General features: G+C 39.7%; 1 protein-coding gene across 1 annotated transcript in view; it reads left to right on the forward strand.

The window, feature by feature from the left end:
* LOC102941357 overlaps positions 1–27,138 on the forward strand; it is a 93,533-nt gene extending 66,395 nt beyond the window's left edge. Inside the window, exons 4-9 of the mRNA XM_007069911.3 lie at positions 9,224–9,460; positions 15,933–16,178; positions 18,123–18,341; positions 22,261–22,527; positions 24,301–24,537; positions 26,621–27,138. Coding sequence (XP_007069973.3) covers positions 9,224–9,460; positions 15,933–16,178; positions 18,123–18,341; positions 22,261–22,527; positions 24,301–24,537; positions 26,621–26,832 — 1,418 coding nt within the window. The 3' untranslated portion in view covers positions 26,833–27,138. The remainder of the gene's footprint in view (positions 1–9,223; positions 9,461–15,932; positions 16,179–18,122; positions 18,342–22,260; positions 22,528–24,300; positions 24,538–26,620) is intronic.
* The last annotated feature ends 208 nt before the right edge of the window (positions 27,139–27,346 follow it).

Here is a 27,346-nt window from a genome sequence, read left to right on the forward strand (position 1 = left end):
AAACACTTCTGATTGTAGTTTTGCAAAATCAAATTCCCATCAATGAGGTTTGGCAGATGTAAAACCCAGCCTCATCGCCCCTCATCTAGTAAATTCATCAACTTAAAAGCATTTTTGTTTCAAACTTCTTTTTTCCTCCTGTGGGTTTGGAGTACATATTTTGAGTTTGTTGTGGTTGAACGTCAGGACTAACATGGATATTGTAAAATCCAGGTTTAAGCCTACACTTGTGCTTGGACAGTTTGATTCATTGAAAAAAATGCTTTTCAGTTTGCATCCTAAATGCCTTGAGCGGGAGTGCATGATGTGAAAATTAAGTTCTGTGGATGTACATAAAATATTATGAAATAATTTGAAATAATAAAAGAATTTTCGTTGTCATGCAAATAAATATAAGATAATAAGAGAGGGGGTTTTAAAAGGGCCTAAATGATTTAGGAATACAAGTTTCACTGACTTTCAGCTTTCCTGAATGTCATTGAGATATGTGCTTTTAAATACCTTAGGCACTTTTGAAAATCTTCCGCAGGTGGGAACAACACCAAAATCCAACTGCAATTGAAGTCAAGACATGTTGTGAAGCTCAAATTTAGGGCATAAGTGATAAGCTTTGTGAAAGTTTTTTTAATTTATTTACACAGGGTAAGAGGATGCCTCATTTTTCTGTACAGTAGGATTGTTTATTTTGGTATCCAGAATAATTGATATTAGTTCTTGTAGATTTAAGTATTAAAATCTAGTCACCTCTGAAATTGATCTGTCCATGTTTATTGCTCCATTATACAATGGGAAGGTTACTATATTATTTCAGCTGGGAGATAACTGTCCTGCCCCTTCTCATGTTCCTCTCCTGAACTGCAATACATACGTGCATATATACTCGGGATCAATCTTGTATTGTTCTGGGGCCTGATGGTGAAAAGTGAATAGCACACAGGGATTCTTGATCATGCGCAGGATCCTTCCCTGGTGCACAAATATGTGCTAGCTAGATGTACTCGACTAACATAGTTCTGTACACCACGTATCCAAAAGCAGAATGGTGTGCAGGTGAGTAACTTGTCCAATCTCCCAAGTCTATAAATCTTAATCATGAGGATGTTGCATAGAATATCTGTAGAAAAGAAATGTTTGAGTCTTAATTGTGTGCTTTAACCACTGCTACGCTGGTGATTGCTGGTGATTGGTGGCTCACCATGTTGCTTCTGCTCAAAGTGTTCCACGTAGCGCACAATGTGTTGACTCTTTGTGTACAATCCAGAAAAATGATAAAAATCTTGCTAACGCCTCTGATAATTTGGAGCTGTGATATTAATCAAAACCACGTCAAAAGCAATCATGTCTTTATTTAATAGACATGGTGACATAGCTATGAAGCATGGGTTGTTTTAAGTGATACAATATGTCTATTGCTTTTGTGTTCATATGGGATATTTAAAATACAGTCACTGCAAAAGTAAAATACATCATATCCAATTTTATTTCCTAGGATTTTATCATTCAAATTAACCCAGAACCTCATTAACAACTAAGGTCATGTGAGTTGGTTCAGTTGCCACAGAAGTCACTATCACTTCTCAGCAGGATCTGAACATAAGGCACTGTTGCCTACTCTTGCCATTTTATTATATGTTCTGCAATATTTTGGTGGTGTTCTTAAAGCCCCAGCTGATCTGAACCTGTACATTTTGGACCCAATGGTGTAATCCTTACTGTGTTGATGAACAATTATTCAAGAAAATAGCTGCATGGTTACTAGAGCCAATGGGATTAATAGTTTTAGGAAGTTCTCACCAATGAGTTCCAAAATTGGGCCCTCTAGCTTTTTCCAGTGAGTGGCTGCATGGCTTTCTCATCTTTCTGCTACAGTATATTGTTGTTTTTTTGTTGATTTGCCAGTTAGCGGAAAAGTACTAACCAAAAGCAATTTATGTAAGAAGTAAACAGGGAAATGTTAAGAAAACAAAAATGTTTGTGAAAGTGCCAAGCTAAGCGTAGCTTTGAAAATGATCTCGTAGTATGAAGAAATAAAGATGAGTGTAATTGGCCTATGCACTACAAGGCAAGAAATGATTCCAAATGAATAGCTGTAATTTTGCTTTCCTGAATGAACTCCCAAGTTCTTTGATGAACCTAGCAGAGGAAATTACCACAAGTAACATTCAAAACCAACAGATATCCAAGATCAGAGGTGATTCATTCTCATGTTGTTGAGGATGTCATTTGTCACCAGTCATTCAGCTAGATAGTCATCACCAAACTTCTTCACTGAAGTAAAGTTAGATAAATTGGATCAAGAAAACAGTGGAAATGTTGTGTAATTGTGTGCATGTTAGGGATTTTCTTTGTTGGCATGTATTGAGATTGTGTGTGTGTGAGTATGGATGGAGAAAAATAAAGAGTAATTCAGGTATAATATTTCCTTCCATAGTTATCAAAGATTTTTACAGAGTGGGTAAGTATCATTGTCCTCATATTATAGAAGAGGAAACTAAGGGTAAATTAAATTGAAAATATGGAATCACGGAGCAAAGGCACCTATTCTGTCCACCCCAGTGAAACTGCTATAATAATTTAAGGATCATTTCCCTGACAAGATTTCAAGGCCAGCCTTGCCATATTTAAACTTGCACTGCCCTTGATTGTTGATCACTCTCCCCTTCTCTTCATCTTACTAGAGCTCCTTGAATATTTTCCAACAAAACTTGAGGAACTGGAGCCGGGCCTCTGGGATAGGGAGCCTGCCAGCCCCCCAGTACTCCAGCTAGAGCCTGGCCTCTGTTGGTAGGTAGGCTTCCGAATCCCCAGAAGACAGCCTGACAGCCCCCACAACCCCAGCTGGAGCTGGAGCTGGATCTCTTGCCACTGGTAGGTTCCCTGCTCCACCAGCCCTGGATTCTGGATGCCTTGGAGTCCCCAGCCAGGGGCATTCTTCATGGAGAGGCTGCCCCAGAATCATGGATGCTGAGAGCTGGTCCTAGGATTTCCAGATTCCCAACTCTGTGGCAAGGACCCTGGAAGTCCTGAGAGCCCCATCTCAAGCTAGGAGCCTAGCTCCGAGAGCACTAAGTGCCATTTCAAAAGTGACTTTGGCACGTAGCCCACAGATCTTGGGAGACAGGACAGTCCTCGCTTACAGACAGACCCCAACCTGAAGTAAATACTCACCGGAAAACACACACCATACAACAAAAGCACTAACCCAGGAACCTATCCTTGCAACAAAGCCTGTTGCCAACTCTGCCCACAGATCTATTCAAGGGACACCATCATAGGACCTAATCACATCAGCCATGCTATCAGAGGCTCGTTCACCTGCACATCTACCAATGTGATATATGCCATCATGTGCCAGCAATGCCCCTCTGCCATGTACATTGGCCAAACTGGACAGTCTCTGTGCAAAAGAATAAATGGACACAAATTAGACGTCAAGAATTATAACATTCAAAAACCAGTTGGAGAACACTTCAATCTCCCTGGACATTCAATTACAGACCTAAAAGTCACAATTATTCAACACAAAAACTTCAGAAACAGACTCCAATGAGAAAGAGCAGAACTGGAATTAATCTGCAAACTGGACACCATTAAATTAGGCTTGAATAAAGACTAGGAGTGGATGAGTCATTACACTAATTAAAAACTATTTCCCCGTGCTAATTTTCCCCCTAGTGGTACTCACGCTTTCTTGTCAACTGTTTGAAATGGGCCATCCTGATTATCACTACAAAATTTTTTTTTCTTCTGCTGATAATAGCCCACCTTAATTGATTGGTCTCGTTAGAGCTGGTATGGCAACACCCATTTTTTCATGTTCTCTGTTTATATATATCTTCCTACTGTATTTTCCACTACATGCATCTGATGAAGTGGGCTTTAGCCCATGAAAGCTTATGCTCAAATAAATTTGTTAGTCTCTAAGGTGCCACAAGTACTCCTCATTCTTTTGGCACATAGGAGTCTCCACTTTCGAGACTGAGGCTCCAAAGTGCCTCCTAAAGTACTTTTGAAAATTTGACTTTGGCTCCTGAGTCACTTAGGTGTCTTTTGAAAATTTTAGTCAGTGACAGGTGGATAAAACCAAAATATGACAATGTCAATTATTATTTTTATGTGACGTCTATTCTTTTGTTTGAGAAGGCCATGAAAAACCCTGATCAGAGTTAATGAAAAAGGGCTCTCCTTCCTCAGAGTAACAGCATGAGGAGAGGAGAGTGTTGAACCTCAATGCACATTTTATGTTGTTCAACCTCAAAGAACTCTTCTGGACCCTATTAACAAAATGCTGAGGTGGCCTGAGTCTCTTTTGAAATGAATAGGTATAGTTTGGGTGGGGTTATTTTTTGCCCAAATGACATCAGAAATCAAGTGTATTTAACAAAGAAAAATAACGCGTCTCAGAGATAAACTATGAGATTTGAGAAGTGTCTATTTTTCACAGTACAGGTCTGTTATTAAAATCATAATTCACAAGGTACCCTTGGAACTGTGTTTTTACAGCTTAGTTTGCTGTTATTAATCTCTCTGTCAACTGGCTCCCACTTGATTTGTATCTGATATCAATTACAGTCCTAAATTAAGATGAAAAATTCAGAGGTAAAATGTTCAGTGTTGTCTGATGATGAGACAAATCCAGGTCAAAATGAAAGAATGGGAAAAACAACTGAGATCCAGTGCCTTCTGACAAATACAAGTATTGGTCTGCTAACGCAGCAGCATGAAATCGCTGCTTTGTGCTTTACAACTAGTCATGTTTGCCTTTAAATGTTGTTAAAAATTTTAAGCTAAAATTAAGGATGCTTTGCTTCTTTATGGGTCCATAAGGATGTGATTTCGCTGCCCCAGTTGCTGGTGGTGAAAACTTTCATTCACCAAATTCTATCAGAACTGTCCTTCAAAGCCATATTTGAATGTGATTTCAGAAAATGATCTTTGTAAATAGACTACATTCACAATATTATTACAGTATATATGGTTGCTATTTAGGATGTAGCCAATTCAGAGAAAAATTCTGAATGCAATAGAGTAACTTTTCCTGGTAAGTGGGGTATCAAGTTAAAATTCAGATCAACTTCTCTTTAACTAAACCTACATGTTAAGAAAAGCACACCTAAAATACTTGAAAAGATGTACAAAGTCTAAAAATCAGTGGTTGAAATTTCTACAGGCCAGATTCTACCACCATGACATTAAGTGGTACCTTAGTGCACTAGTTCCACTGAAACCAATGGCACTACTTGAAGAGTAAGTCCCCAGTCCTGCATTATGTGCCTGCGTGGAAAAGCCGCAGTGAAGTCAATGGGATTCTGCCCTCAGAAATCACAAGGCTTGGAGCTTAAGACACTTCATGGTATTGGGAAGGCTCTGTCTGTAGCCCTAGACAATGTACAGTGTTTGCGGGATTTTTTATAAATAAATACATTCTCTTTTCACACGTACTGTGATGGATTTGACACAGGTATATCTAGGATTAGATGGGCATTTGGGTGGTACCTAATGGGCACAAATATAAACCAAATCTAAACACAGGGTTGAATTTGTGCTGACTCAAACCCCATGCCAATCAACGAGGTAATGGGGTGTAAATCAGTGCAACATTTGGCCCAAGGCCTTTCAGAACATTTTTCCTGAACATTTCAACAACAAACTATTTTTGCACAGATGTTGTACACTGGAGAAAGCTATTTTTGAGGTGATTCATATCCTGATGTTCATAAACAATGTAATCATTTCTGTACTAAAATGCAAAACATTTCCACTGGGTCTCGAAGAAAAAATCTACAACATAGTGTACCTGTCCTAAAATATACTCATGGTTACACGATTCATCAATCAAACATGATTACACTCTGATAGAGAGCACTCAATGGTTACTTTTACACAGTCGTTTAAGACCTTATTTTTGAAGTTTTTCTCTGTCTAATGAGGTCGAGCTACTTACCACTACAGTGCTGGCACTGTATTATATTGTAGCTGCTGGTTTCACAGAGTGAGTTGCTAGAATCTGACCCTCATAGTTTCACATTTTGATTACTGTAATGTCTCCCTCTCTGCCCCCCCTAACAATCACAATCCAGTTCATACAAAACATAGCAGCTAAGATCTTTTACCTTGCCCATCACTCTGACCACATCTTTCCCACCCCACCTTATGAATCTTCCATCTGAGTCCCTGTTTTCCATCACAAGTTTAAATATCTAGTCCTTGTCTTCAAAGCCATTTACAAAGTGTCCCCACTTTACTTTTATATCCTTGGCTCTAACCATGTTTTCCCCCTCTGTTCAGTGAAGATCCTAGCCCTGCATGGCCATTAGTTTGCTATTCCCACAAATGTCTCCATTTTTCCCTCTCCACATGGAACATCTCCCTCAGGTGATCCATAAGAATCAACTTGCTTCTTCTCATCTTGCAAATCCTTGCTTCTGACCCTCTTCTGTCTTGGGGGCTACAAGATATCAACCAACTACAGATGAACTTGCATGAATAACAGTCTGGTCACTCGATTACAGACCTAAAAGTTTAAATTCTTCAACAAAAAAACTTCAAAAAACAGACTCCAATAAGAGGCTGCTGAATTGGAATTAACTTGCAAACTGGACACCATTACATTAGGCTTGAATAAAGACTGGGTGTGGATGTGTCATTACACAAAGTAAAACTATTTCCCCACGTTTATTTCCCCCCCCCCCCCCAACTGTTCCTCACACTTTCTTGTCAACTGCTGGAAATGGCCCACCTTGATTATCACTCCAAATGTTTTTTTTTTCCTCTCCTTCTGGTAATAGCTCACCTTACCTGATCACTCTCATTACAGTGTGTATGGTAACACCCACTGTTTCATGTTCTCTGTGTATATAAAATCTCCCCACTGTATTTTCCACTGCATGCATCTGATGAAGTGAGCTGTAGCTCATGAAAGCTTATGCTCAAATAAATGTGTTAGTCTCTAAGGTGCCACAAGTACTCCTTTTCTTTTTGCGGACACAGACTAACAGGGCTGCTACTCTGAAACCAGTCAGGGATAGCTGATTGTACTTATTTATTTATCATCTGTTACACTCTATGTTCTGATCAGATTGTAAGCTCCCTGGGGCAGAGACAATGTATTCTTCTGTGTTTATACAGCATCTACCACCATGTTGTCCTAAACCTACATGGGGCTGTTAAGTGTTACCAAAATAAAAACAAATAGTGATATTGACATAATAATCTTTTCAAATAAGCCCTGTGATCACTATTATGTTGGGGATGATGATTTTCTGTTAGGATTAGACCAAGGTTACAAAAAGTCAATTATTCATAAAGGCACATCATCTCTTTTCTCAGAACAAGAGAATTTTTGCAGCCAAAACTTTGTAAACTGGCAGGGAAGTTGCTCAGAGTCTAAGAACTGACAGGCAGCTTGCAAACAGATGGAAGAGCCCTGCTCTTTGTGAACTTTTGCCCTAGAAAGTTAGAAAGAGAGAGGAAAAAAAGAGACAGAAGAAATGATCATTAGTGAGGTGAACATTTGTTCTAAATTAATTTTTTCTTGTTCAGTCACATATTTACAAGGAGTTTTTAAAAATAAATTGAAATATTGCCAAATAGCCTAAAAATTATTTAGTTACCGGCAAACAGGTGTCTTGTAATTTTTTCATGAGGGTGATTTGAACACTTTTGCTTTTTGTGTGCTAGGTCGTGTGTACAATTTTTAAAATATATTTTTGAAGTTACAAGCATCTAAATGGTATGGTGGTGGCCTAGAATCTGGATGATATCACAGATTGCATCAAATATGTGAACAAAACTTTCCTCCCTGCTCCCTTTAGCCTCCAGTTTTAATTACAATTGGAAATTTATTTAAAAGAAATGCAAATTACCCTTGGGTAGGAAAAGCACATGCTGCCTATTATCTTTACTCTAGTAGAATAACTCAGTGACTTAATTTTGTTATACTGGGAATTGTGATATTCTTAGAGTGTCTGGTCTTAGTGTGTTCTAAGTATAGCTGTAAGAGTTAAGAGCCATGGGCCAAGCACTGTCCTCAATGATGCCTATACAACCTGGGGTTTGTGGGATTGAAAGGGTGTATTGCAAGGGTGCAGTAAAATGTTGCTTTAACTTTCTGAAGAGTTGCACAGGATTTAGGTGTATTCAATAACTCCCTCTAAAGCCAGCGGGAGTCTCCAGACTCTGAGTTCCAAGCTCCAACCAAAGACCATCATGGGGGCCACCTCTGGTGATCCAGGTGAATATAGAATTCTAACCCTAATAACATTGATAATAGAGGCGTAGGTAAGAATTTATGTACATTACATTATTTTAAATGTTTTTCTGGGTATGAAAAATATTTCTTCCTTCCTTCATACAATATATAGGACGCTTTCCTCATTGTATCACTATTTACTGTGTTAGCCCAAAGTTTTAATTCTTAGAACTTGACTACACACACAACTATGTTTTACGCATTGGATAGTTTATTTTCTAATTCAATTTAGTTAAGCTGATATGAACCCCTCAGTGGGTCCTCTAAAATTTGCACCAAACTGATATCTTTTTATTTTAGCTTGGTAATTTACCGAATTGTTGTTGTTGTTTGTGGGTTTCTAAAACTTTCATACACAAATCCCGCCCCTTCTTCTCCTTGTCCCATGGCCCCAGCCCCCAACTCCATGTCATGGCATGTCCGTTTGGCTGATGAACTGAGAAAAGGTGACTTTCCCTCTCTTTGGAGGATAGGAAAATCCCTGCAACATTGGACAAAGGGTTGCTGCACTTCCATGAAGGTTTGAGCATGCTTGCAACAGTTTTTGATTTTTAAGTGGTTCAAAAAACCTACAGTAAACCTAGAAGACTCTTAGTGCAGGTCTGATATGTGTTTGTTTTTGCATCCTGTTATTTAGTGCACAATGAAGAATAAACATTGAACTGTTTTGTATAACAGGAACTGTCCCAGTTGTATGAGAAGAATCACAGTTTGCACTATTGTCACCCCATTCCTACCAAAAACAGCTTATAAATCTAGTTAGATCTGAAATGTCTCCAAAAGTTAATTGCGCAACAAATGCTGTCTCGGTAATATCATTCATTATCTTTTGTTTTCTCTCTTCTTAAATAGCCTTTATTGCTTAGCAGGTTGCAACTTACTGCTAGCAAGAATGCATTATTCAAGCTTTTCACTGTGCCGCAGCAAGTGACAGCTTGTCATGTTTTTAATTGTCTCCCTTGAACTCCACAGATACGATTCCTCCAACCATAACAAATTGCCCATGGGACATCACCATAACCACTGAGACTGATCCAGTACAGGTCACCTGGGAACAGCCTGAAATTAGCGACAACAGTGGGGTGTTTACTTCAATAGCTTCAATATCCAGTGGCTCCTGCTTCCGGTATGGAACTCATCAAGTGCAATACACCGCCCATGATGAAGCAGGAAATGAAGCCTCCTGCCAGTTTAAAGTTACCATCAAAAGTAAGTGCTATTATTGACTGAAGTTTAAGAAAGGAAAAACAATCAGGATCCTGAAAACTTTTATTAACTAGATTTACAAATTAGAAATAGAGCTGTTTGCTTTAATGCTACCTCTTTGGCAGTAATATTTCCTGTAAACAGTTGGATGTTCACCAAACCATGAATATTTTTCTGTTCATATCAAGTCCTATGTACCAAGTGATGTGATTATATTAGGTGTAATAAGAATTGCATTCTTATATCTTTCAAGTACATTTTGTTGCCAGTTGGCCAGATCCTCTGCTGGCCTCAGTAGATAGGTCTTCATTAACACCAGGAAACAGTTGTGGTAACTGTTGGAAAATCTTTTTAATGACAACCACTGTTTCCCTGAGATGTGAGCTAGAGCTAAGAAGTAGTCAGCCAAGGACTGAAATATTCAGAAAGCACTTGTTGTCCGACACTGATTCCCTGCAGCACTGCCTTCCGAAAACGGTGCTTTCCAAAATGAAGTTAAAACTGGTAACACTCTTCCTACTACTTCTCTATACCCATTAGTAATGCCTTGTCTACACGCACAAACTGTACTGATTTTAGCTGAACTGTTTTAGAAACTGATGTATTTAAGTCAGTGCAATCACATTGTGTGGACCATCTTAAATTGGTTTGAGTGCCTTACATCGATTTAAGCTAAATTAATATAAGGCTTTCTCAACTGATTTAAGAATGTCCCCACAAGGGGGTTGCACCTCCTTTACTGTATCAGTTTTTAATGATTTAGTTAAATTAGCACAATTTTTATGTGTAGAAAAGTCCTGGCATTTGAAAGATCCTGATGAAGATCAATGGCAAATGGATATACCAGGTCTTTAGTCAGTAGGGTTTGGATTTTTTAAAAAAATAATTAGGACTTCTCTGAAATTAGCCAGGTTGTTTCTTAGGTCTCATTGTAAATTAAACTGCTCTATTTTAAGCACAAAGATTTTTTGCTACCATTGATTAACATTTTTAAATGAAAAGGAAAATGCAAGTGATATTTGACTTAAGCCACAATGCTGACAACTTGATCATTAGAGGTGGAAGAAAGAAGAAATAGAAAATTACTTTTCCTGTTTGAGATCTCCTAGAAGCCATAATGTAACAGCAAGATTCATCAACGTGGTGGGAGAGAGCATTAAAGACGTTTACTGAATATCTGTGTTTTGTAACGGTGTGAACAGTTTCACTGTACAAAGCCCCACAATCATGTGTGTCATTTCTGCTGTGTCTATATTAAGGAATTTTGTAAAACCTTCCTCACCATTGATCAAATGCAGAACAGGCTTTTACAGGCTTAATTAAGGTGGTCAAATACTAGCAATTGCTGGAACCTCATGGCTGGTGCTGGCACGAATGAGGATTTTATTGTCAAATCTCCAAGTGTGGGCACATATTACTGATGTATATTGTATAGTGCTATTATTCTTTTGGCATATTTTTAATATAAAAATAACATTAATAGAAGAGCACTCCCTTTTCCATAAATATTCCATACCTTACCTTTTCTTTCCCTTTTCCCCTTTCATGATGGGATCTTCCCCATAACTACAGCTTGCACAATAGCTGTAGAATTTGATGAGACAGTTAAATACCCATGTCATTACAGAATGCTACACTTACCGCACAAATTGCAGTAGGTGATGGATGCAAAAAATGCACTAACTTTTGTAGGATTTAGTTTTCACAAGAAAACTGAAGTAGTTTAAATTATGGTCTAATACTATACTCAATAGTGATTTACTTAAACTGGTGGAAAAGACTGTGTGGACATTCTTATTTCAGTTTACACTATGTTTATTTTGGATTATCTTAAATTGATTAGGAATTTGGTTTAAGCTAAATTGAAATAGGGCAGTTTTAAACTGAAATAAGAGTCTCTACCTGGGGGTTTGCACTGTTTAACTAAATGGATTTATAAACTAATGTGAGTTGAACTAGAGCAATTGTGTTTACATGTTTTTATTTTCCCACAAATTATTATATCAAAACAGAGCAATAAATTTATGATGTTTTTAGTTGGACTCTGTTCTGCTATTTAGAAGAGAACTAATAACACATATTGTTGTACCATGATAACACCACACCAGCTCTGTCCAGCCAAGCAGCCTAGATGATTCAAGATGTCGTATTTATTTTAAAAAAATACTTTGGCTGTTTATCAGGAAGTGACTTCAATGAGGAAGCACAGTAATTCAATTATCAAACACTTCTCTCTGTCAACTAAATGAACATGAGCTGAATGTAAGACAAAATATCTATTTACAATTACTCATCTTGTATAAAGAAAAGGAGTACTTGTGGCACCTTAGAGACTAACCAATTTATTTGAGCATAAGCTTTCGTGAGCTACAGCTCACTTCATCGGATGCATGCTGTGGAAAGTGTAGAAGATCTTTTTATACACACAAAGCATGAAAAAATACCTCCTCCCACCCCACTCTCCTGCTGGTAATAGCTTATCTAAAGTGATCACTCTCCTTACAATGTGTATGATAATCAAGTTGGGCCATTTCCAGCACAAATCCAGGTTTTCTCACCGCGCCCCCCCCCCCCCCCACAAACCCACTCTCTTGCTGGGGGGTGAGAAAACCTGGATTTGTGCTGGAAATGGCCCAACTTGATTATCATACACATTGTAAGGAGAGTGATCACTTTAGATAAGCTATTACCAGCAGGAGAGTGGGGTGGGAGGAGGTATTTTTTCATGCTGTGTGTGTATAAAAAGATCTTCTACACTTTCCACAGTATGCATCCGATGAAGTGAGCTGTAGCTCACGAAAGCTTATGCTCAAATAAATTGGTTAGTCTCTAAGGTGCCACAAGTACTTCTTTTCTTTTTGCGAATACAGACTAACAAGGCTGTTACTCTGAAACCTGTCATCTTGTATAGGTCATTATGGTGACATGGGGCCTGATCATCCCCTCTTGTAAACAGGGAGGTGGCTTTGTAGGGATTCGCAAAAAGAAAAAGAGTACTTGTGGCACCTTAGAGACTAACCAATTTATTTGAGCATAAGCTTTCGTGAGCTACAGCTCATTTCATCGGATGCATACTGTGGAAAATACAGAAGATATTTGTTTTTATACACGCAAATTATGAAAAAATGGGTGTTTATTTTATTTGATATTTTATTTACCCATTTTTTCATGATTTGTGTGTATAAAAACAAACATCTTCTGTATTTTCCACAGTATGCATCCGATGAAGTGAGCTGTAGCTCACGAAAGCTTATGATCAAATAAATTGGTTAGTCTCTAAGGTACCACAAGTCCTCCTTTTCTTTTTGCAAATACAGACTAACATGGCTGTTACTCTGAAATTTGTAGGGATTGTAGAGGGAAATGGAAAATTCCATGAACATCTACAAAGTGATCAGTCCATTGTGTGGGACAAGCCATGGTTCTGCTCCCAGGGCTATCAGCTGGGAAGAGCTCTGTGCCTCCACATCAGTCTTGGGCCCTTTGCCCCTTCTGCTCCTGGGAAGCATGGGTCAGCTGGAGACAAACCATCAGAGAATCCTCAGGTTACTTTGGAGGGGATCAGCTATATGGAAAGAAAATGGAAGAGAAGGAAGGCGAGGGAGACAGGTCAGGGGAGAAGGGGGTAAGGAGGGGCAGGTGTGGAGTGAAGTTGAGGTGAAAAGACTGGGGAGAGGAGAGGTGAGGGGAGGGGCGGGATTGGAACACAGGGCCAAGAAAGACAGAACTTCGTACAAATTTCATTGAAATGGCCAATGGTGGAAAAGGTCCCTGCTTTGGTTGCTTCTGGTCTGACTGATTGGAATCTCTGGCTGGCTCCTGGTGCCCCCAGAGTGTGTGGGGCCCTTCTGCACAGTTTTGGCTGCGGGGGTATGGTGCCCTGGCTGGGTCCCATATACTCTTACCCCACCAGTGCAGCTATCCCTGCTTTAGCTGCTACTGGCTCTACTGGCTGGAGTCTCTGGCTGGGTTCTCTCTGTGGTTTTCCCCCAGGCCACAGGGCTGGACAGGGGGATACACCATGTGGATCCTAGTGACCCCAGAGAAGGGAGTGGGGAGGGGGTTCCCCTACACTGTTCTGGGTCCTGGGGTCTAGCTGAAATATTAAGATCCTCTAGAATTTTTTGAATAATAAGAACATGTCACATTCGTAGAGTGATTTATATTCAAAGATATCAAAGTGCTTTACAAAGATGGGTAGGTGTCATTATGCCCATTTTACAGAGGTTTAAAGTAAGGAAACCCTGTGGCAGAGTCAGGAACTGCTGTGCACATGCCTGGTCTTTAATCACCAGACTATATTTCTAGGTTTAATTCTGCAATCAACTCTCTGTCTCCGTGTAACAACGGCTTGTTGCTTAGTGATGTGTCAGATATGTATGTGTGCATAGTGCAGAGCTATTTATAAAGTACTGTGGGATGTGAAAGATGCCAAAAGCATGTTTTATTTTATTCAGAAGAAGAATGCAACTGATAGGTTAACACACACACACAGAGTAAATGATACTATTTTTCCTGTCAGCCCTGGCTGGCCTATATAACTGTGATTCCTTTCTTTCAGCACATACTCCAACCAAGAAACATTCCTAGGGGAATGGTTCCTCAGGAATGTGTAAGGCAGAGCAAACATTGTGCTCTGAAAGGCAGCATCCCCTTCTTGTGTCATTGTAAACAAGAGGAGTTGAAATACCATGGTTGACTAAAAGGTTGTGCACTATATATTAACTAAAATTCATGGAGCAAAAGTGTTCAAGCTACATAGCATGCATTTATTGCTTTAAGAGTTTTTTTAAATGGGGAAGGGACTCCCTGGAGAAGAGGTAAACAGACCCAGATCTGCCTATTTCAATATCAAGTGGTGTTAGTTAAAGTAGTTAAATACTTTAGTGGACGTACACTTAAGTGTGAACAATATACACTGTCTCTCTTGATGGGGAGTTGACAGTATCCATTGTCTCAAAGACAGTAACTCCTTTGAAATGCAAGAATTTAGAGTGAGAGATTGCTTTGAAGTTTCATTAGCTCCCTTTTGCTTAAGCCCCAGATGGCAGACATAGCATCATCAACACAGTTTTGATTACTTGTGGCACCTTAGAGACTAACAAATGTATTTGAGCATAAGCTTTCGTGAGCTACAGCTCACTTCATCGGATACATTCAGTGGAATACATCCGATGAAGTGAGCTGTAGCTCACGAAAGCTTATGCTCAAATACATTTGTTAGTCTCTGAGATGCCACAAGTACTCCTGTTCTTTTTGCGGATACAGACTAACACGGCTGTCACTCTGAAACAGTTTTGATTGATGCCTGTATTGTGACTGCATGTAGTGATTCTGCATTACAGTCACATGGTCATAGCAAAGGATATAATGGGTTTGAATAGAGTTAAAAACATCTTCCCAGAGACATTTGGGAGATGGTTGAAGAGCAGTAATGGAGAAAGTGACTGGTGGCACTGAACTTAGAGGAGTGGCACTGAACTTAGAGGAGTTTGCTGGAGATAGAAAGGGCCATGTTACACATGTGAGTTAGAGAGCTAGCACCTCAGCTGATGTAAATCAGTTTAGCTCCATTATTTATGCCAGTTTACTCCGGCTGAGGATTTGGCCCATCAGCTGTATTTTGCTTTTGTCATCTATCGCTGTTTGTGAGTATGCACAACTAAATGAGCCGATATAATATCCTGTCTGGTTCAAGTCATTGCTCTGCCACACAGTAAAACTAGATTCACAGCTAATCAAATGATGGGGAACTAATTTTGCAAAAAAAAAATCAATTTGTTTCCATTTTATAGAATTCAAATCAGAGCTTTCTTTCTTTCTTTCTTTCTTTCTTTCTTTCTTTCTTTCTTTCTTTCTTTCTTTCTTATTTGAATTTTGATTTTAATAATTTTGAATTTGCATGTCTTTTCCCTTCTCTCGCACCCCATTTTTTTGGTACTGACTGCTATAAAAAACGATGCCCCAGGCTTTTCCCACTGTTACATTTTTTTCTTTTTTCTTTTGCTACATTGTTCCCTTTTCCAACTTTGGAAAAATGACAAAATGACAAACGAAAAATGAAACATGTCCCAGACATGCTTCATTCTGCTGCACACAGTGGCACAAAGGGGAACAAAGAAGAAAACTGAATAGCTGTCATTTGAAATGTCTTAAGTTTAATATTTTCAGTTTCATTTCCAGTAAAACTTGGGGGAAAAAATGAAGACTCCATGAAGGTACTTGGTTTTGAAAAATGGAAAAGTTTCATTAAAAAAAGTTTTGAACATACAATTTCAAAGAGTTCTAGAAATAACCCACTCTGAGCATCCCAGATGTCCTAAGCACTTGGAAATGGTATCATTCAGTAAAGAACTTAACTGTTTAAAAAAAAAATTACAAGCATGTATTTCTTTGTGGGCAGTTTACTTACTGTATTTCTACTACAGTGATACTAATGGACTTGATACTTTAATATTTTTTATATTGCTCTTAGAGCCAGATCTTTCGTGCACTGCCCAACCTCCCACTGATGGGTCTTTGGCTTGTGGAACGTTATCTTATCCTGTCAGTGGAATGAACAAATGGCAGTTTTGTGTACCATTCTGCATGAAAAGCACTGGTTTCCATCGGAGAGCAGGGTCAGTGTTTTTCTGCCAGCCTTCTCAGTCTGGGACAAGTTGGTTTCATTTGGATGAAGCCTGGCAAATGACAAAGGCTCACATGCCAGAGACTTGCACAGGTGAGCAGGCTTGAAAGTTTCAGTGGATTAGCTTTCTTAAACACTCTTGCTGACTGAAAGCTTATTGATTTACACATTCAGCGGCTATTAGAGTTTTGCATAAGACAACGTGAAGATATGGATTCCAGTTATGCCATGAAATGAATGTTTTGTTTCTCCATTTTCAATGAGAGTGTGTTGGTTCTCAGGGCAACATTCTGATGTCAGTTACAGAGGAATGCAGTGGAGTTACAGTGGTGTAACTAAGAGCAGAAGTTGGCCTGAGAATTTACCCACTTTGCTTCTCCTGCAAAGTCTGATCATAATTAAGTGTGTGTGTATGTGCAATGGGGTTTCCCTCTTTATTGACGGCCTTCCAAAGTGGCTTGACAATAAACTCTCTCACTACACATTTTGCCTGTTTTCTTTTAGCAAATCTTTACTTCTCCTTCTCTCCCCATGTTTCTAATAAAAAAAGCCATTATGGTTTAGTATTGCTCACTACCATGATTATTCACTAGCATCGTGTATAGTGTCAGGAGTTGAGCAGTCACAAATAGTGTGTGTAGGTCCTACAAAATTTAGTTATTTTTGTTGGTTATGGAGAACAGGTATTTTAGATTTTGAAGGCAATTTCTCAGCATTATTAATGTTTTTAAGGTAGCACAACTGTCTGGCTAATACTAAATTGTTGAACTAAGATCCTTTAACTCTTGACTTAGAGGTCTTCCAAAATACTTCCTGAGACTTGCAAGCCTAATGCTATTCCCTCACCTCCCCATCACTACAGGAGGAAGGTGTACCCTAGTGCTTGTCTACGCTTGGACATTGACCAAAATAGCTATTCTGGAATAATTATTTAAAATTTTAATTTATAATTTCTAAATGGATTAAGTTAAATCAGAAAAGGGCAGTCTTATTCCAGAATAAGTGTGTCCACTTGTAGAGTTATACTGAAATAGCTATTTTGGTAAGTTTCCCAGTGTAGACAAGCCCTTACTGGTGAGTACTCTACTGACCATTTTTATTGGATACTTTTCAAATAGAAATTGAAAGAGAACATAATTTCTAAAACAGATCCAAGAAGGACTCCAAGGAGGCAAGAGAACCATATATTTAAGGAAACAGGGCCAGATGGAATAGCACCATAGAGTGCTTCCTGCATTAGCTTCTGCAAAGGACGCAGAGCAGTCCCATACCACCAAGGGTGGTGTCATAACTACTTACCCTGGGTTCTCCCGCGGGCCTGCCTGAGGCACAATGCATTCTGGAACTCTTGCTTGGCTGGTGCAGCTCTGTACTACCCCCAGCAGAGGCTTCCGTGGCTTTGGGGATCAAACTGAGGTATCTTGTTGGGGATTGGCGACATCACAGGCAATTAATCTAATCTGCAGATGGATTAATTTTAAACGTCAAAACATAGTTTTATCATTTGAATGGGGTGTATAGATGGAGACAGGGTCTAACAGCGGTGTCCCCAGTCATCTGTCTATGGTAAGCAATTGCAGATGACACAGAAAGCGTGGCCAGTTTCTTTCTGAAAGCTCAAATCAAGAGTGTGGAGCAAGATTTTTTTTTTGCATAGAGCCCTCTGTTAACACTGAAAGTTTGTGATGTGTTACCGGAAATGGCAGTGTGCTACTCACGTTGTAAATTTGTTCCTGTCAGGTTGTATGTGATAAACCATCACAAATAGCTACTTTTTTATTTGAGCTAGAGTCTTACACGTGAAACCAAAATGACATTTTTACCCCTCATTCAAGTATTGAGCAGTATATTTATGGTTTTGATAAATCCCTCATGCTGCTTTCTGTTGTGGCCTTGTGTTTAAGTAATGTGATACATTTGCGCTTGCCAGGACTCTACTCTCTATTATATGAAAACTCCATAACACTTCTGTGCATCATGGCACCATTTTGGACATATCTTTATTAACTAACCTCATGTTATGTGAACTATTAACAGTCAGGCGTCGCACAGGGTCCAGAAGAGGAGATTCACTACAGTACTATGAGGGTGACTGCAATGAACAGGCCGTGAAAAAAAACATCCTAGCAGCTGTGGAACAAATCGTAGCCAAAGATCCCTCTGTTATTTCCCAGTGCAATAGGCACCCAAACACCTGTGGCAATTTCAGAATATCAGATCTTTCTGTTAACTGTGGGCCTGGAAACAACCAAAGAGGTAACAAATTGTCTTTTCAGAACATTGTTAATGTCACTGTGGTAATGGCGGACAGTATTTTTTCTCCTACCTGTTTTTTAATATGCTTCATAATGTCTTCTCTCCATCTGTGGTAATTCATAATATGCAATCATTTGCGATTAGCTGCAGCATAACATAAACCATAATCTTAAAGGCATACATATTTAATGCCCTAACCTATCACTAATGTGCACCATTAGCTCCCATCATTCTTGATGGGAGCTGGAAATCCTTTTCTACTTGCTTTGAACTACATCTACTTAACTCATCAAAATCATATATTTTAAAATATAACAGCTGTATTCTAATGTACTAAACACAGTACAGATATAACAGATGTATTGTAATATACTAAACATTGGCTTTCAGAAAGTACTTCAGGTGAGCATGAGTTTACAGAAGTGTGTAATGTGTCAAAGTCCAATGCATCTCACAGAAGCTATGTGGAAATTATGAAGGACAGACAGCTGTAAGATCAGCGTGTCAACTTTTACTTGAATCCAAAATGTATTAGCTGAAAGATATGATTCTGCAGAGGTCCTCAGGAGTGGGATGAATGAAAATGAGTCCAGAATAAAGGCACTCAAGGGGATCTGCCATACAAGTACTTCTGTAGGTGACGTTGGTTTGGGAACATGATGGCAATGAGCCCTTTCTCTCTTTTTGTGGATTGGGTAGAAGCAAGGTGGACAAACATTAAAAAGTTTTGTTTCATTGTAATTCGACTTCTTTGTTCTGGACTTTTGCTGTTAATTTTTGGTGCTGTTCATTTTAGTTGCAGTCCAGAGTGAAAGACTGATAGGATAGACTCTCTCACAATGTTTTATTATTTGCTACTTGCGGCTCAAGCCAAAAACTAGGTTGTGACCAGGGCTCTGGGGGCGGGGGGCCACACTGAGATTGTTCAATCAGGGCAAACTGCAAAGAATGGGTCAGATGATCCCCAAAACTGGAGGTTATTTGTAATAATTAGACTCACCAAGCCAGCAACACAACAGCTTCTACAATACCTTACTGGTTACCCAGAAGCCAAAAGCACAGTTCCCTTAAAACAACACAGCCTTGGGCTCCTACCCAGACAGCCAAGTCAAATATGATGAGGATTACTGAAAATCTTGTTCATCACATAAAAAGTTCTACCAAGCCCAAAGGCTCAGACACATTACCCACCAGGTCACTGATTATTTCAGACGTTACCCAAATACACGCTTACAGCCAATTCTTATTAAATAAACTAAAAATTATTTAAAAAGAAAAGAGAGAGAGTATTGGTTAAAAGGTCATTATACATACAGTTATGAATAAAGTTCTTAGGTCAGTTTCATAGTAGAGATGGTGAGCTTCAGTGTTACAAAAGGTTCTTTCAGAATCAGTTATGTAGGTCACAGTCCAATGGCCAATATCAGGGTGACCCAGGCTGGATCTGGGGATCTCAGTCTTGTGACTTCCCCTGATGAAACTTAAGCAGATCTGACATGGAGGCCCAAGAGCTCTTTTTATAAATTCCTGGCAGGCTATTGTCAGCCTCTTGACAGCAGGTGTTCCTTGGGTGAAGAATAGTGGCTTTGAAGTAACCTCCTATTTCCTAAGCATCACCGGTAATTAGCTATATGGGTTAGCGTAAGGCAACTGTCCATCTCCCACCATTTACAGGTAGTTTACTACATACTTCAAAGAGAAATGAAGGCAATGATATTACTACACTCACAAAAGGAAAAGGAGTACTTGTGGCACCTTAGAGACTAACAAATTTATTTGAGCATAGTCTCTAAGTTCCCACAAGTCCTCCTTTTCTTTTTGGGAATACAGGCTAACACGGCTGCTACTCTGAAACTACACTCACAGTTCATCTAAATGTTAACATCTCCTTTTGATCTCTGAATTGACAGAATACAGCGACATACAGGAACCATTTGGTTACATTGTCAACCTCTAACAATATATATGTAAACACACAAAAAACCACAACTATTATCTACTTATCTATCTCTAAAGGTTGAATCAGGGGCAATTAGCCTGCTAGTTGTGTAACCCTTTCTGTTTTACCCTGTGTTACGTAGGCAGAGCAAATTTATTTAACAATGTATCTCTATCTATCTATCTATCTGACCTTTTAAAAAGGTCACATTTAGTTCACCTTCAAATCTGGGGGAAGTTTTGGGGATACTATTTTTGGCTCTCTCTGCTTTTAAGTGTTCAGGTCTCTCAAGATTACCTGTTTTTGCTTCTTTATACTGCCATGTCACCGTATCCTATCTGTATGCTGTGCCAAAAATCTGGGCTTTTGTTTGTATTTGTATTCTTTTGTTGACATGTTTCCATTTTTGCCTTAAATTATTTTTTTTATTATTTCCCTGCAAGCTTCCTGATTCAATTTTGTACTTCATTAAAGATTTCATATATTTCAAATAGAGCCCAATTTAATTAGCTTTTTAATTACAGCTGCAGCAAGCTGTTTACTAGAGATTCTTAGTCTAGTGAACAAGCCCCTGTAGAAAACAAGAGCTGTTTAGCCTTAGAGAAAAGTGAAAAATAGCCATTTTAAAAATCAGAATGGAAATATTTTGCCCACATCACACAATGCTATGGGAATGTTCTGAAATTCCAGTTTAAAGGATCCCCATTATAGAAGAATTCTTCCCCAGAACATGGGGATAAAGATTCTGGGGGAAGGCCAAGAGCGGTGTGGTGACTTGACTAAATTCCAGTTGAGTAAGTGTATTCTATTCAACCCAAATTCTCCTGTAATTTCAATTGGCTTAGGCAATTTTTACTTTCACGTTCTGATTTGGCAGTAATTTACACCACATTGCACTCCCTTTGCACAGGTACACGTTACATAAGGTGCCAAAGGCAGTGCAGAACCTTTCCTGAGTATGTGCTACGCGGTGGGCAGCATAGATGTCACTTTTCAAAGGCGGGTGAAGCATTTATGTCCTAAAAGTATCCTGATATAAGTCTAATTAATTTCTTTTTTTTTTAAGCTTTAAGAGCCATATTTTCAAACATATTAAAGTGCTGATCTGCAAGCCCCTAAATACCTTTGAACATCAAACCCTAAGACCTTGTGAAATTCTCCTCTCTGTTACACCCAGTGGGAAGCCCAATGACTTCAGTAAAGTTTAACTGGTGTCATGGAGAGGAGAATTTAGCCCATTGTAAGTAAAATCAACATGCTTTGTTGAGAACTAATTATGGGCCAAATCCTGGCACTACTGCTAAGCATTGGCAAATCTCCCATTGACTTTCTTGGGATCCAGATCTGGTCCAAATGTCTTAAATACTGTACAATGGCACAACGCCTTTGCATAAAGTGTATTGCAATTCTATTCAGTTAAGAAACATGCAGTTAAATAACCTTAGATCTGAGCAGCAGGGTTGTCTCATTGCATCTTATTGTGAAACATAGACTATCAATAAAAAGAAAAGGAGTACTTGTGGCACCTTAGAGACTAACCAGTTTATTTGAGCATGAGCTTTCGTGAGCTACAGCTCACTTCATCGGATGCATAGCATATCGTGGAAACTGCAGAAGACATTATATACACACAGAGACCATGAAACAAAACTTCCTCCCACCTCACTCCCCCGCTGGCAACAGCGGGGGAGTGAGGTGGGAGGAAGTTTTGTTTCATGGTCTCTGTGTGTATATAATGTCTTCTGCAGTTTCCACGATATGCTATGCATCCGATGAAGTGAGCTGTAGCTCACGAAAGCTCATGCTCAAATAAACTGGTTAGTCTCTAAGGTGCCACAAGTACTCCTTTTCTTTTTACGAATACAGACTAACACGGCTGTTACTCTGAAATAGACTATCAATATTACTTTCTTATGCTTCTTAGCATTTGGAATAGCCAAAGTCTGATATATATTATTATGTATATTGTTCTTTCCTCAGATACTGAACCACCTGTAGTGATCTCCTGTCCTCAGAACATTGAGATAGAAACCAAAAAAGGAAACCCCTACTGGAATGACTTGCCCGAATTGTCTTGGAAGGAGCCTGTGTTTGAAGACAACTCCAGGGGTCCATTGACAATCACAAAAGGAGGGTCTAATGTTAATAATGGAGACAAACTGGCATATGGCCAATATTCAGTGGAATATATAGCAACAGATCTTTCAGGAAACCAAGCCAAATGTTCCTTTGAGATCTCTGTGAAATGTATGTGTTTGGCTTATACTCAAGGTCAACAGAATAGAATATAATGAAGTATTAATGCTAATTGTCCTGTGGCATTTGTTGTTTGGTTATTAATACCAAGTGGGGTTTAGGATATAAACTCTCACATTTTGTCTACATCTACAGGCCATTTATATGCAAGGGTGCAAACATGTATCCCCAAATGTTCTCCTGTCCCGGCTCCAGGGCTCTCCCTACCCATAAGCAAAGTACGCAGCTTCGTAGGGGACCAGGAACTTTGGGGCACCAAATTTCCTGGTGCCCTACACAGTTGTGTGCTGCTCCAGCCCCTGCTCCGCCTCTTCCCCATGGCTCCTGCCCCTGCTCCCCCCCAGCCCCACCTCTTCCCACCCCTGCTCTGCTCCAGCTCCGACCCCACTCCACCCCTTCCCCAAAGCCCATGCCCCTGCTCTGTCCCCGCCCAGCCTTTTCGCACCCCACCCCCCCTCTCCCCTGAGGACTGCAGCAGGGTCAGACCTACACTCACTGGCGGTGGCGGTGGCAGGAAGTGCAGCGACCCAGCCCCAGCCTGCTCTGTGCCACCAATGAGTGCTGGGGGATGGTTCCCCCCCTACCCCCGAAGCCTGGGAGCCAGGGGAGCAGAGCGGAGCAGGCTGGGGCCAGGTCACTCCACTTCCCACCACCCATGAGTGCGGGACGGGTCTGCCCTTCACTCACTGGGCGGCAGGAAATGGAATGACCCAGCCCCAACCCACTCCACTCTGCCAGCTTGTGCTCCTGCTGCCACCCCCCACAGAGGCCTGGGGCCCCACACAGCCCCCTGGTGGTGGTGGTGGGGGGGGCTGCGTAGTGCAACAAAATGGCTAGGGATGGCCCTTCCCGGTTCTTACAGCTTTGCTCTCTGTCCTCACGCAGCACACTAGCTTTTCACTGAAGCCTATGTGTCAGCTCTGTGTAAAGAATTGCTTCCTTCAATGGCTCCAGGTACAGATCTTCACACAAATTATAGAATTCAAACCAACCTGTTATAATGAAATATGAGCCTGAGATGCAAAGTTTGGCTCCAGATTGGAAGTTGGGGCTGAGACAAGGCTTGAGGGGAAAGATCTGGCATTCTGATTCAGGCTCCTCTCTATTCAAAGAAATCGTCTGTAACAAGCACGTTTTCAGAAGTGGTCACTCACTCACTTTGTGTGCCACAGTTGTGTGGGGTATCCCACTTGAGACATCTTGTGCCTGATTTTCAGGGCTACTGAGAACCCACTTTCCACAGAGTACCCCAGGAGCAGGTCACACCAATTCCTTGACTGCTTCTGAAAATTTTAGCTGTGTTCCTCCTGATGATGACCTGTTCTGTTCATTCCCTCTGGGGCACCTGGCACTGGCCACTGTCGGAAGACAGGATACTGGGCTAGATGGACCTTTGATCTGATCCAGTAGGGCCGTTCTTATGTCCATACATGCTCCCAAATACTATTTCCAGTATAATGCTATAATGAATGGCTGAAGACTGGCTGAGTCTTACGTCCACGCAAGGGTTCAATCCCAAACTTTTCCTATGGTACACAAAAAGGCACATAAGAACTAGTTTCCCTTTACACACAGTAGGGGACTAGTCGCATCATCTTGAAGATTTCCCCAACAGCAACATTTTTATCATGTATATTAATTTATAGAAATATTTTAAGAATTTCTGTCTAAGATTTTGCATAATTTGCTTTTTAGTACATGTAAACAGTGTCACTCATTGTTAACTCAGTTTTTATTGTTGTCTTTTTTTATGTATACACAAAGCAATTGCATGCACCATGGAATTGCCGGAGCATGGAGCCATAGTCTGTGGCTATCCTTCAGTGGAAGGCATGGACCTCATGACCATTGACTGTATTGTACTGTGTCAAAGCAAATACCAGTTTAGCAGGGATCCATATCCAATATATGCATGCTCAGAGGAGGGACTTTGGTGGACCTTCACAAGCACATTCACGCCCATTGGCCCAAATTTGCCAAGTTTAAACCATAAGTGCCAAGGTAAGAAAGTTTAAATGAATGAAAAACTTTGTAACTAATTAAAAATTCTTATTTTTATGTTATATTTTCACCACTTTGATGAGCCTGATGGCATGTAAATTATATGTCAAGTATTCATTAAGAGTAGTTTACCCTTTTTCTATAAATAACACTTGTCAGATTTCTCAAATCAGCACTTGAGGTGGGTTGAGTTCAGCTGCTTGATTTACTTAATTATAGATTAAAAATATGGTGAGGGAGTATAGATATTTCACATTAATTATGTCCATGAAGTGCTGTGTTCTGATCACCAACCCTGAGTCTTTACACAGAAAATGGAGACATATCAATGAGAGACCATACCACTCTCTAACCAGTGGGGGATTACAGGAATAAAGCACCATAGCTTTATTAACTGATTACTTTTCACAAGAACAGAACCTGAATATATGGGACTTGCACAGGGACCTTTCAAGGGCTTGCATATTGGGCACAAGCAAACAATAAGCATTTTAATGTGGCTAAATGTAAAGATATACATTTGTAAACAAAGCATGTAGGCCATACACACAGGATGGAGGACTCTGTCCTGGGAAACATGACTCTTAAAAAGATTTGTGAGTTGTGGTGGAGAATCACCTGAATGTGAGCTCCCAGTGCAATGCTGTGGCCAAAAGGGTGAACGTATAATGCTTGGCTGCACCAACACAGGAATCTCGAGTAGAAGTAGAGAGGTTATTTTACCTCTCTGTTTGGCACTGGTATGAGTGCTGCTGGAACACTGTCTCCAGTTCTGGTGTTCACAATTTAAGAAGGATGTTGATAAATTGGGAAGGACTCAGAGAAGAGCCACGAGAATGATGAGAAAAAACATGTCTTATAGGGATAGATTTAAAGAGCTCAATCTATTTAATTTAATAAAGAGGAGATTAAGGGGTGACTTGGTTACACTCTGTAAGTGCCTACATAGGGAACAAATATTTGATAATGGACTTTTCAATCTAGCAGAGAAAGGTATAACACAATCAGGTAGCTAGAAGTTGAAGCTAGGCAAATTCAAACAGGATATATGGCATACATTTTTAACAGTGAGAGTAATTAACCGTTGGAACCATTTACCATAGGTAGATTCTTCATCACAGATAATTTTTAAATTAAGATTTGATGTTCTTCTGAAAACTGTGTTCTGAGAATTATTTTGGGGGAAGTTCTGTGGCCTGTGTTATACATGAGTTCAGATGATGATCACAGCGGTCCCTTCTATCCTTGGAATATATGAATCTATATAAGTTTTTTGGCTCTTTTGGGGGCAGACCTGTGTCTATCTTTGTGTTTGGAAAGTGCCTCGCTCATTCTGAATGCTATCACAGTATAAATAATTATAAGAACCCACTAGCACATCCTGAGACATCCATGTGGCTCATCTTTAGTTGCTTCGACAGTCCCAGGGTTACAGTAGTAACTATAGCCCATACATCTTCATAGTGGCTTCTAGAAGGTGGATGCGTGAAGACTGTGGATGCATTGGTCATGACCATGCTCTCTCCTCTGACTCATCCTAGGCCCAAAGAGAGAGAGAGAGAGAGAGAGAGAGTGAACATGAAGCATTGTTCCAGGCAAAAGGGTCTATGCTATAAAATTTTTCTTCAGTCTCTCTCTTCAGCCTGCCATGCTCAAAATGCAGAAAATTGTTGGCATAATTTTGATTGCATTCTGTCCTATTCATTTTATTTATTTTGGCCCTGATCCTGCAAAAACATATACATGTGTGTCATGATAAGCATGATAAGCATGAGAGTAAACCCAGTGGGGTCAATTTATATACTTCAGATTACAAACACATTTGTAAGTCTTTGCAGGGTCCTTTTCCTAGGGGTTCATTCAAAACCCACTAAAAGCAATGTGAGCCTTAGTCCTTACCTTTAATCTTACCAATTCATTCTTTTATGATATTTGTTGTATTAAAAGTTCCAGATATGTAAACATTAAAATCAAAACTATCCTCATAGCATTTGGTTTAAATTGCAAAATAGGATGCTCTGCGTCACTGAGGTGACCGGCTCGGTCAAAATTAATCCTGTGTTTTCTTTGCCTGTTTCTTTAGAACCAAATATCCATAAAAAGCCAAAAGTTGTTGATCAGAACTTTTACTTCGATGGTGACTGCCATGACAGAGCAGTGCAAGACATGCTGGTAGGACACTTGGAATATTTTCAGAGGAAAACTTCAGCTTATCAGTACTGTGAATTAAACAGAGAGTTCTGCAGAAAGTGGAATGGCTACCGCAATGTAACGGTGTTCTGTGGAAGCACGTGAGATGGAATGACTGTATTGTTTGTTACTTTTTTTTTAGAATGTATTTGCATGCATGTGTGAGAACTACATATTATCCAAGTATTCAGACTGTTCCTTGAAAGCAGTTTGTGCTGTAACCTTATTTCCTCTTGTAAAATAAAATTAGGGTAAAAATATAATCACTATCATTTTCTTTCTTCTGTGGAAGGGGATGACACTGAACTTTAAACCACAGGTTGGTTGGTTTTTACTGGTGCAAAAGAAAATGGTCAAATATCTTGAGCTTCCCCTATTGTTGCTACTACTTGAGAAATTTGGCATTGTGAGTTACATACAGGGACTGATAGGCGACAGGATACTAGTGAGTTACATTTGGGGACTTTTGGGTGGCTTCCACTTTTTTATTTTTTAATTATAATGTAAAACTGGTGACGGCAATTTTGAAGGCATATGTAGGAGTGTCATTATGGGGATATTTGTTAACACAAAGTTACACTAAGTTGTTTCAGAGTAGAGTGGCTGCTATTAAAAAGTC

The sequence above is a fragment of the Chelonia mydas genome, chromosome 11, assembly GCF_015237465.2.
Source record: "Chelonia mydas isolate rCheMyd1 chromosome 11, rCheMyd1.pri.v2, whole genome shotgun sequence".
NCBI lineage: Eukaryota > Metazoa > Chordata > Testudines > Cheloniidae > Chelonia > Chelonia mydas.